Here is a 12,576-nt window from a genome sequence, read left to right on the forward strand (position 1 = left end):
GCTTTCCACATGCCACAACTAGAAGGACTCCAACTAAGAATATACAATTATGTACTGCGGGGCTTTGGGGAGAAAAAGGAAAAAAATAAAATCTTCAGAATAAAAGCGTATTTAAAAAAATTTTTTTAGATCCAGTTTTACCTGTTGAGCACCAGAAACCCCATTCTTAGTCTCTTTGGGCACATTATGAAGTTTCAAGCTGAGCGCCAGTAGTACTGTTTGTTTTATGTGAAACATTTAGGTTGTTCCCAGTGTGGGAGGTCTAGTTTTCCTTAATCTCCACACACTTCCTCCACAAATACACACACTTCTTTGTGTAATTTACCTTATTGCACTTTTTGTCTGTCTCATGTATTTATTTACAACAAATAATTTTTAGGAAATATTTAGTTGCCCTTTTTTTCCTTTCAAAAAGACTTTTTTAAAATTTGTGATTAAGAAGTATAAGAAATCTAAAAAGCTCCTGTCCCTCCACATATGGGGCTGTGCCAGGTACCTACTGCCTTTTCAGAAGATGGGACAGGAAGTGCTCAGTAATATATGTGCTGAGAACATTCCGCCCAGGAGACTTTGAATTGTGGGATGTCCTGGAAAGATGCAGTCCACTTATGGATTGACTGAATGAGCATGCTAAAGAGTGAGTTGAAGTTTTTAAAAATTCCAATTACAGGATCTAGCTCTTTGATATTAGACTAATTAAGCCAGATTGGGCTTTTCTTGGTCAGGTGGGAACAGAGTGTAAATGTATCCACCTTTGATTTGTCCAGCAATATTGGAGTGTGTTTGGAAACATTCAGTGGTTATTCCTTAGGGTGTGGCAGTTCTGTGTTCACTACAGGAAGTAAAACCATAGCTGTGTCTAGATACCCTCTGAAAAGCAATCTAGTAAAAATTCCAACGAGGTCCTGAAAATGCTCTATTATATGCCAAGTAGAGAAAACTTCAGAATGTTTGACTTGAAGTCTTCACATTTCATCTAAAACTTTTGCACCTAAAGATGCAGTATTACGTCCTCTCCCTTTGGGATCACGTAACTTCTTGGTATGGTCACCAGTTGACAAAAGAAGTAATCTTTATAATAATTTACGAAAATAGTCATAGAAATATAAATAGAATTCCATTAACTTTTGAAAAATCCTGGTTTGTTTTGTCTATGAATTATTAAATCGACATCAAATACTATGATATACAGAAGGGAAAATCGTCCATGGAATAGGCAGTTCTGTTGTAATTATTGTCAAGATTTTTTGATAGAACACTGATAAACGGACATTATGTTTTACTGTTCTTTTGAGTTATGGTAATGTTACCTGTATTTAATTTCCTAGGCACCAGCTCTGAAATCTTTGTTAGAATTGATTCCTGAATTAACTGAAAAGGAAGAAGCATACACTTCCATCATGAAAAGCTATGGTAATAAGTTTAATCTGACTGTAGTATTTAAATGATTTAAATATTTGTAGCATAGTTAGCTAAGTCTTCAGCTCAAAGGCAGTAATCCTAAATATCCGATAATTACTTATGACAGAATAATTTATTTAGCTTTAGAATGTTTTAAAACTATATTTAAGAAAAATGTGAAATTACTCATATAACTTTAACATAAAAAATGTCACTGAGCATCTTCAGAGGGGCCCAGGTGTGTTGGGTAGGATCCGAGGCTCCTGGGGAAAAACGTGGAAGTTCACGTGGCTTCACGTATCGGGAACCGGTCCAGTCTCCCCGACGCTCTGCCACCTGAAATGATACCTATTGGAGACTGTCGCTTGACTTGCCTTCTTGCTCCTGCAGTACCCTCCCTGCGTGCCTACCTTCTCCTTTGAAACAACAGACCTTAATTAAAAAGTGGATCCCAAGGTTTTACCTTAAGTCACAGTTGAAATTCCACTCTTTTAAACAGTTTGTTCCCTCATTGCAAGGCAATCACATATGAAAGGGAACCAGTCTAACGTTTCCTCAGTAACTAAGATAAACGTTAGCATTTCTAAGTTGTGATCACCTATCCATCTGCCACCCACTGATTTGCTCACTTGAGGCAAGGAGTAACTAAGGATTGCTTTGTTGATTTTATTGTTGGCAAGACAACAGACTCAGCAATCAGAATTAGTAAATTGGATCTCCATTTTTCCACTCTTGGGAGGGGAACATGATGTATTTCAAAATAGAGCTGTAATTATAAACCTTCTCAAAGTTCCATCTGTGGAATCGGCAGATATTAAACAATAACTAAATAACATGGAATATTATGTGTCAAACAGCATAAAACGACTACTGAATTGTGTGATCCCACTTGGGAACTGGGGGGCAGAGGCGCAGGGAGATCAGGAAGCTGTGAAGGGGAAGATTGGGAGAGTTTTCTGAGCAGCTGCCTGGAGGGTTTGTCCCTTAGCGAGAGGAACAAAGGATTTACCCTGGAAATTGACTCCACCCAAACTGCAAAGATCTGTTCAACTCCAGTGAGAGCTTATGAGTGATTTATGCTCATTACTTTTTGGGAGATTTTTGGATTGATCCCTCAATTTCTCACATCCGTCCTGAAGGCTCACCTTGGCGCTGCTGGAGTTGGGATTGGTTATTCAGGGTCAGTGTAGGGTGGGGGTTGTTTGGTGCTTAGATGTTCATCTAATGCAAAATTAAAGAGTTGGATTACCAACAGCCATTGTTAGCAGAGCCCTTGTAATCTCCACAAACTTAAAACAAATTTTCTGCAAATCAGCCGCAAGTGCAGAGAGAGCCAGCTAACCTTAGCTTCTAGGCTACTTCATCATCCAAGTGAGTGAAATATTAGTGTAACTTCTTAATGTTATATAGGTGTATATAAATTTTTTATGTATGTTGATAATGTATACAGATTTTGTTTTTGTCATTATACTAACTATATTCCTCATCTTTGCTTATTTTACGATAGGGGAATGTATTGAAAGTCTTTTTGGTGGTGTTTAGCTGATGATCTTGATGTAGATATAGATTTGTACATAATTGACATGCCCCTCACAGCAGTCCCTGAATTAGCTTAATCTCAAAGTGTGGTTTTAAGCAGAAGAGGGTTGAATGGTATGTGCTGACTCTGTTTTAGGACTTCAGTTTGTGGTCACTTTAACTCTCATGGGTCTTTAAAAATAGCCATGTTTGTCATTTTCCGTCTCTTCCATAGTGAATAACGCTGAATGAGAAGTATGGGGAAGGAGTGAGGGAGCTTGTAGGTTCTGAGTGTGGCGTTTCTGAAGGTGGTTAAGTATTCGTTTGCCTTGGGATAACGGGATCCATGAGTCCCTGAACAGCTAAGTGTTCTGGGAAAAGAGGAAGATAGATCGTCTTTATCTATGCTTAATATCTTTTTCTTTAGTCTTGGACAATGATGTCGTGTCTGCTAAAGCACTATATGAAAACTTGACTGCAAAGAATATGAAGTTGAACGATCTGTTTCTAAAGCGTTACGCAGTTTTTCTGAAGAATGCTGGAGAGTCTGTCCCTTTCACTGAGCCCCCTGTGAGTATTTCTTAATTAAGGGGAAAAAATACCTCCACAGATTTATGTGTGCTTCATAATAATGTGTAAAAAAATAAGTTGAATACTTAATTACATGAGGATTAAATCTCTGGGAAGAACCTCAGGGGAGGGCTTGGGGAACTGAACGATCATGCCTCAGGTTTGGTGTGTGCGAACATCGCCCCCTGGGGCCGAGGTTTAAGTACAAGGTCAGTCTCAGACCTTCAGCTGTAGATAGGAATTTATCAAATGTCCTTGGGGCGGTTCTCTCATCATTTCAACTTGAAATAGGATTTAACGTATTTCAGTAACCAAGCATATTATGTCCCTGTTAATTACTTGTTCATTCTAAATACTTGGGCTTTTATTTCTTCATCTAGGAAATTATTTTTTATTGACGTATAATTGACATAACATTATATGAGTTTCAGGCGTACAACATAATGATTAAATATTTGTATATATTGCAAAATGAACACCACAGTAAGTCCAGTTGACATCCATCACCATACCTAGTTACAAATTTTTTTCTTGTGATGAGAACTTTCAAGATTCTCGCTCCTATCTCCTTTCAAGTATGCAATACAGTATTATTAGCTATAGTCACCGTGCTGTTACCTTGCATCCCCATGACTTACTGATTTTATAACTGGAAATTTGGGCCTTTGACCCCCTCACCCATTTTACCCACCTCCCCAACCCCCACCTCAGGCAACCACCAGTCTGTTCTCTATATCCATGAGGTCAGTTTTGTCTGTTGTTGGTTGTTTTTTTTTTTTTTAATTACATGTATAAGTGACATCCTACAGTATTTATCTTTTTCTCTCTGATGTATTTCACTTAGCATAGCCCTCAAGGTCCATCCATGTTGTCACAAATGGCAAGATTTCATTCTTTATTCTGGCTGAATAATATTCCATTGTATGGAATATTTTTAAATCCATTGGTGGACACTTAGGTTGTTTCCATGTCTTGGCTATTGTAGATAATGCTGCAGTGAACATGGGAGTGCATTTATCTTTTCAAATTAGTGTTTTACCCAGAAGTGGAATTGCTGGATCATATGATAGTTCTATTTTTAATTTTTTTAGGAACCTCCATATTGTTTTTTCATAGTGTCTGCACTAATTTACATTCCCACCAACAGTACACAAGGGTTCCCTTTTCTCCACATCCTCGCCAACACTTGTTATTTCTTGTCTTTTGATAATAGCCGTTCTAACAGGTGTGAGGTTTTGATTTGCATTTCCCTTATGATTAGTGATGTTGAGTATCTTTTCATGCGCGTGTTGGCCACCTGTATGTCTTCTTTGGGAAAATTTCTATTCAGTTCCTCTGCCCATTTTTTAATCGAAGTTTTTGGTTTTTGCTATTGAGTGGTATGAGTTCTTTATATATGTTTGATATTAACCCCTTATCAGATATATGACTTTCAAATATTTTCTCTCATTCAGTAGTTGCCCAGGAAATTTTATTTTATTTAATAAGAGAAATTGTATATGTACAATTCCTTTTTATTGTGTCGTGGAGCTAAAACGTCACTGCACCATGTTTATTTCAAACCCCTCAGCCTTCTGTACCCAGGTGTAAATACCTGCACGCACGTGCATGCACACTGCAGAGGCGCCTGTCCTAGCCTTCACTCCGAATTTGGGCCCTTGAACTGATGATTTCGTAAAACAGAGGAGTGCTGAAGCTCGAGGGGACAGCGACTGCCATAGGCCCTGCAGTCTGTGCTACCAGTGTGCAGTACTTCTTGATTTGTAAGTTTTGTACCATCACCTCTTGCTAGTAACTTTATCTGTGACTTCCCTCTCTTTTTGTCTCCTTCACAGGAAAGCTTTGAGTTTTATGCAAAGCAGCTAAAGGAATCAAGGGAGAACCCTTTGTGAAAAAAGCAGCCACTACTTTGTTTTGTGTGTATTTGTAATTCTGTGTCTAAAATGTTATTTTTTAAATGTATTTGCAAGAACAAAATAAATAAATGAAAAGTTACTTTGTTTATGTACTTTTGTTTATTTGTATATCATCATATAATTATATGATAGGTTCAGATCTCATTGACAATAATTGTGTGCACTCAGTCACTAGACTTATTTTGGGTTTTGCCTACAATATAAATCTACGGCATTTTCTTCGAGGCTCCTAATGTCTGAAGCCGTAGTTTTTCAGGGTTCTTCTCCCATTGACTCTTCAGTTCTCGTGTTTTGTGTTGTTTACTATTTTCATAAAAAGGTTGTTCTTTATTTAAGACTTGCATGTTAATATTGTTGATCTGAAAAATTTTGAGCTGGACAAAATGATGCTCAGTGAACTTTCTAATATTTAATATTCTATAATATAACAATTCTTTGAAGCCCTGCATAACTTTCCAGTTCTGTAAAATGTTGGCGCCAGAAGGCATCTTGTGAGTCATCAGATCCAGCCCTCATATTTTTCCAGTGAGAAGCAGAGACTCAAAGAGACTTGTCACTTGCCCTTGGCCAGGGTGCTGTTTGCCAACCCTGGAGGCTCCGCACCGTGCTTTCCCTTCTCCATGGTGGCTTCCAGGAGCCTCTGTTCACAGAAGTCTCTCAAACTGTGTCTCAGTCATGGCTTTGGTCATGAAGCAGAGCAGTGCATTTCCTCTCGTTTTGGATTTAGGTCTTTGTCAGCACAAGCTACACCCTACACTGGACTTGTTACTTTATACTCATATTCTGTGAATATGTGATTTAATACATGAAGGAGTGAGATCTTGGTTTGAGAGTTATCCCTATTTGGGTGTATTCCTTGTCCATTTGAAATTGGTGACTACCTACTGTTTTGATTTCAGTGACGACTTGCTTGGTTCCCACTATGTACCTGAGGGGAGACCTTGCCTTGGGGGGAGTAAGCCAGCCTCCCGCTGTTTGTGCTGCTAACCTGTGTCTTGTGGGACCAGCCATCCTGCATCTAGAGCCTGCAGATGGTGTGAGAGGCAGAGTTGATGGAGGGAAACCAAGAAATAAATGTCATCGTGGCATTGGCCATACTTTTCTTCATCTGTGTTTTGTAGATTTAGCCCTAAGGAATCAGGGGGCTTGGCCAGTGCCCAGTCCTGGCCTGGAGGACTTCATGAAGCTTTCCTGTATACACTCCTCGGGTGCAGGACCTGTACAGTGTTAGAGTATTGATACTGTCTGATTTGCCATGAGCCTCACTCCATTAGAAATTGCACTGAAGCAGGCCTGTTTTTTGCAGTTGCTAACCATAAGTTACTTGAATAAGTTTGATTGATGTTTATTAAAATAGGTCTCTTTAGATGTAGCATAACCTTGGGGCATGATCTGGACTTTCCAGTCATCCTTGGGGAAACTGAGAGTACAATCTCATTTGCATTAAGGGGCTCCAAGCCAGCCTTGTGTATTGACTCTGATAAAATGTGAGTGTAGGGCAGAGGAAATAGGTGTGAACCCCTCATCTAGCGTTCTAGACAACAGGCTGGGGCTGTTAACTATATTTCATGGATTAACAAAGAACTGTGAAGTCATGTGTCTTTAGCACTGTATCGGCTTCCCCTTTTGAATATGAATATTTAAAATGTAATGTATATTCTAGATGGGCTTATGAATGCTTTCTAAAATATCTAATAGTGAAATTGAAATAAATAGAAATATAGAGTGAATACAGTTATAGCAGCAGAAAATAATACATTTTAGACAAATGATAAGCAAACAGCTAATCCTGAAAAATAAGCATCACTATAAACTTTTGGAAAGTGTAGTGTTTTATATGTAATTGTATGTTCATGTATTTGAACCTAATACTTTAATGTGAAATGCTTTGAATAAATTGTACTCCAAAAACCTGTGGGCTTCTTCATTTTTATCTTATCAAATTTTTGCATAACTAAGCCATTTCAAGGACTTTAGTCTTAAAATTTTAACTTAAAAATTGTGTGATGGCCTCTGCTGTGGTCAGAATTTCCTTGTGAAGTGGTGTACGGTTTGTGTGTGGAAAACCAACAGAAGTCACCACTTATCTCTTGTAAGGAAAAGCAGGTATTTAATTTGAGATTTCAGCACCAGAAGGAATGTTTTACAGCTGCGTAGATGACTGGGATTCACTCTGGTCTGTCTGCACACTTCCCAGCTCTTCTCTGCCTTCACCCTCCTCTTCCTTTCCCATCAGTCCTCCCTGAGGCCCGCCTGGATGTCACGTCACCTCTCTGCCACTTTCTCGGCCTCTCTCCCTGCGCAGTATCTTAACAGTTCTCTCTACAGGGCTCCTGCAGCACTTAAGAGCAGAGGAGGTATCCTGCAGGCTGTGAACTCCCTGGGGACCAATTCTCTGTCTCATGCCTGTGTATCCCCAGGCCTAGCATCGTCCTGGCTGCTGGCTCACAGTAAATCGACTTATCTGAGTTGTCTGTATCCGGTTCTGTGGGTTCCTCATAGCTAACCCTGAGCACCTGTTGTTGCGGGTCCGGCGCCCCTCTTGCCTCTTAGAGTGAGAAAATGAGGGGTTCGTGTGCCCAGAATCACAGCGACACAGCACATGGCTTGAACTCTAACTAGTCACTTTCTGTGAGAGTACAAAAAACTGAAGCATTACAGTTTAAACTCAGTTAAAAATTTGTTAAAAGTCGAATTGAAATCTCTATAAGAATATTCTGTAAAAAAAAAAAAAAAAACTTTCCCATTAGTACAAGTGTTCCCAGTCCCTGGATGCCAGCACTGTAAGGTTATTTTCTTCCATTTAATCAGATACCCAGTGCCTGGCATAATCGCTGAGTTTTTGAGTTCCAGTAAATTATTAAGCAAGCTTTATATTGCAAATTGTTCTTCCCGGTGCAATTTACTTCTCAATTCGGCATGTATGTACTCTGCATACTTTTTCTCATGTCTTTGAATGCAATTTTCATTTAATGTTTGTCTTTCTGACAAACCAATATTTGTAGTTTCTGTAAGTGAAAGCAACATTCCTGAAGTATAGTCGAACTAATAGCTGCAGGGGGTATACAATCATGGTAATTTATCGCTTTGCTGTTGTACAATCACGAACGTGAGTGTTTCCATTAGAAATGTATCCTGCTTTCAGGCCTGCGGACTTTACAAAGCCCCCATTATGCAGCCTTAGTACAAATAAAGGAAACGGCTGTATTAGCAAATTCAAAATAGGCACTTATCTTTTTCTTTTTCGCACGAAGAAGAGAAACATCATCGGGTTGAGGTAGAGCATAAACATTAAACCAGCTGCAGACGTAGTGCCTCTGCACGTTTGTGTGGACAGCGATTGGCTGCCAGCATGCGGACTGAGTTTTCTTGAAAGTGGGATCTTGACTGACCCTGCCCCAAGATGTGCACTTGCTGAAATTCTCTCCAGTGCTTACTTGTTTTTGTTGTTTCCTCCCCTGGAACGTGAGCTCTCATAGTGCTTTGCGGACCCACCAGTTAGGATAGAACCTGGCACTGTAGGCGCCCAGTAAACATCATCAAATGAATCAGTGGGCACAATACCGGTCTCCCTTTCTAGGTCCTGTTCTTTCTGAGATGTATGATGTGTGTGCATTGGGGGGTTTCCTCACACACATGTCTTCGTGAGATATAAAAGATGCCACATTGAAGCCGGTAAACAGCCAGTGATGATTAGGTAACTGGTAACTAAAGTCTTTTTCTTTTTTGCCGTTACCGATTATAGCTTTTAGTTGTTCCCCCACCCGTTGTTCACTGCGCTGCTTAGGCAATATGGTACCTGACTCCCACTACATTCCTTTAGATAGCATCTCCCTGGCACCTGGGTCACCATGGTAATGGGTGTTTGAGCTGTTCTTCAGGAGTTAGGACCCCCTTGTCCAGTTCAGGCCAATTGACACCACCAACCCATCAACTGGGGCCGCGCAGATGCTGGATAAGTGACCTTTTGACGTCAAGAGACTAAAAAGTCCACCCTCAGATCTTGCTAACACCGCCGTTTTGTGAACATGCATTCTACCAAGAGGCATGAAGTCTGACTACGCTTGCATAGATCATCAGTGACCTCACCCCTCCTCACCTCCAATCATCTATCTCCACACTTCAGACCACCCTGCTCCCTACCCTAGAAATACCCCTGAGCCCCCATTTGCAGGGAGGCTGTTTTGAGACTTGTTCTCCTGTTTTCTCACTTGGCTGCCTTGTGATTAAAACCCTCTCTCTCCTGCAATCTTGTCGTCTTGGTGTTTGGCTTTCCAGGCAACGGGCAAAAATGAACCTGGTCGGTAACAACTTTGTAGCTCAGAGCTAGGATGTCGAGGATTGAGGCTCAAGAAGTCCTTCAAAACTCATGTGCCCTCATGAAAGCATTTTCAACTTTGCTGTCAGGAGGAAGAGGGCTCTTAAATGTGTGTTGGGAGTCAGATCATCTCAAGTGGATTGAAGGACGGTGCAGGAGTAGAATCAAGAAAAATGGCTTCATTTTTAGCATGGGGCAGTAGAGCTTTTTAGCTTTTGGAGAAACGTTAACACCTCCAATTTTACAAAAAGACAAGACCATCCCACAAACGATAAATGTGAGTGCTATTACACAGAAAGCTGAGAAGTGTTACCCAGCCTTTGAGTTAGTATGTGTTTAAAAATCTTAACCCACTGCTTAAAACAGTATTGTTTTAATTATTAGCTGCTAATGCCATATATGCTGCTTTTCCCTGGCCACCAGCAGAAAATGGGCTGTGCCCCATCTGCCTGCCTGGTCCTTGCAGATGCTGCCTCAGGCAGACCATGTGATGGGGACACAGGATTGCTCTATACACCAGCCCCTTAAAGGAAGAACCAGTCATTTTATCAAAAGCAAATGACATGACTCAAGATTTGAATTACCTAGTTTAGACTACAGTCATATGCTGGATAACGACGTTTGGTCAACGACAGACCAGTGGTCCCATCTGATTAGTACCATATAGCCTATATGTGTAGTAGGCTATACCACCCAGGTTTGTGTAAGTACACTATGATGTTCACACGACAACGAAATAGCCTAACAACATTTCCCAGAATGTGTGTCTGTTGTTAAGCGACGCAGGACTGTACTTACAAATAAAGATGTTTTCTTTCAGGCAGGAGCAGTGGATATATTTTCCAAATAAGCACAGGTCAACCAGCAAGATGCTTCCTCACTCCTGCTTGCCAGTCCCTTGCTCTCTTCCTCAAGCCTGCTTGGCGCTGCAGACCCATGACTGGGCCGAAAAGAAAGTGGCACGAGGTGTCTGTGATAAGCACCTCTGCTAAGTGACTAATTTGAGTCTCAGCAGAACCCCTACCCCCAGGTGTGTAGTTAACACTTGATTTGGTGTAGATTTAAATATCACTGCCGCTGGCTGTTTAATCTGGGATCAAAAGAAGAAAAAATGTGGGAGAAAAGAAAAAAGCAAATGTAAGATCTGCGTCTGTGAGCCTTACCAGGAAGATCAGCTTGACCCAGAGCAAGATTATGTCTGAAATAATCTTTTTAGGAAAAAGAGTTGTTTAAAAAAAATCACATCGGGAAATATTTGAGTCAATATAGATAATTATTTCTGCTTAATTAAAATGTCCCCGTCAATAACATAACTTGAAATTGAAGGACTTAAAATGCAAATTTCAAAACATTTACCTTTTGATCAAGGGTCTGCAAACCACAGTCTCGGACCAAGTCCATCATGCTGCCTGTTTTTGTAAATAATGTTTCACTAGAACACAGCCATGCCCGTACTTTAGAATTTTCTGTGGTGACTTCACACTGCAACAGCAGAGCTGAATATTTGCGACAGAGACTGTATGGCCCACAAAGACTAAGATATTTACTATCTGACCCTTAACAGTAAAAGCTGGCAAGCCTGCTTTTGATAATTACACAAAAGCAGATCTCTAACCCTTTTAAAGCAAGGAGGGCTGACTGAACTGCATGCATGTTAGAACAGTGGCTCTTCTTTCTGGTCTCATGTACCCTGGGGAGCATTTTTATAAAAACAGACCAGTGGAATCAGAACCTCCAGGAGTGGGTCCCCATTGGCATTTGTTAAAGCTCCAGGTGGGCAGCCAGGATGCTCTAGAAAAAAAGGAAACAATGGCCACTGCCGGAGTTTCTCCACCTCTCCTGCCTCGGCCCTCTGCCCCTTGCCCCTGCAGCCCTGCGTACCAGGGCCCACTGAGTTATTAAAGCCCTTGGCAGACTGAGTGGCCATAACTCTCACAAAGAGAGATGACATATCTCAGTGGCTGTCAGCCCTCACTGCATGTTGGAATCACTGGGGAGTTAAAGAAAAAACCTGATGTCCTCTTCTTCCTTCTCCCTTCTCCCTTCTCCCTTCTCCCTTCTCCATTCAACCTAAAGCCATTAGGCAACCACAGTGTGGCTGTAGGTGGGGTGGGAAGGGTGGCCGTGGTGGATCAGAGTAGGGTGAGGAGGGCATCTATGCAGACTTGGGACAACTTGACATGGGAGTTACAGCCCGAGCAGGGTGAGGAGGCTGTCCGCACTGCAGAAGGCATGCAGTGTAGATGGGAGATTGGTTACATATAGCGGATTAACCAATGAATGAAAACATTAAGAGAAGCCAGGTTTCTCACAATTGGAGGAGGAAGTTACAAATACAAAAAGGGAGAAAACTAGAATCAGCTCTGTTGATTGGTGCTGGATTGAAATTGGATATATCAATGTGAATATATATACAAACACACACAAAATTTAGATAGATCTGTATGTATGTGTGTGTGCATGCATGTACACACATACATATACACATATACACACGTACATATATACTTGTATATACATGTGTGTATTCCCTAGCTTTGTCCACTGAAAGGGCCTGGGAGCAGTGATGCCCCAATAGCAATGAGCATACTTATTACTCAGATATTGGCTTCTAAATGCCATTTTCCACTAAAAGGAACCAAGATTCTTTAGAGAAATGTCTGCTTCCAGGACTGGGGATTGGAACGTACAAGATGAGCCTGAAACACTCTATTGTGAAAGAAAGTGTTCAGAGAAGGATGGAGACATGTCAAAAGGATGCAGAATCCAGCCTGAATGGGCTCCCTAGGCCAAATCAGGGACAACTTGAGCATCAAAATTAATAATGATAGTAAAGGCTTATAACCCATTGAA

General features: G+C 40.8%; 1 protein-coding gene across 1 annotated transcript in view; it reads left to right on the forward strand.

The window, feature by feature from the left end:
- Positions 1-7,316, forward strand: part of LRPPRC (leucine rich pentatricopeptide repeat containing) — a 107,910-nt gene extending 100,594 nt beyond the window's left edge. Inside the window, exons 36-38 of the mRNA XM_005600023.4 lie at positions 1,329-1,413; positions 3,347-3,489; positions 5,325-7,316. Coding sequence (XP_005600080.1) covers positions 1,329-1,413; positions 3,347-3,489; positions 5,325-5,381 — 285 coding nt within the window. The 3' untranslated portion in view covers positions 5,382-7,316. The remainder of the gene's footprint in view (positions 1-1,328; positions 1,414-3,346; positions 3,490-5,324) is intronic.
- Positions 7,317-12,576: the final 5,260 nt, after the last annotated feature.

The sequence above is a fragment of the Equus caballus genome, chromosome 15 (assembly GCF_041296265.1).
Source record: "Equus caballus isolate H_3958 breed thoroughbred chromosome 15, TB-T2T, whole genome shotgun sequence".
Taxonomy (NCBI): domain Eukaryota; kingdom Metazoa; phylum Chordata; class Mammalia; order Perissodactyla; family Equidae; genus Equus; species Equus caballus.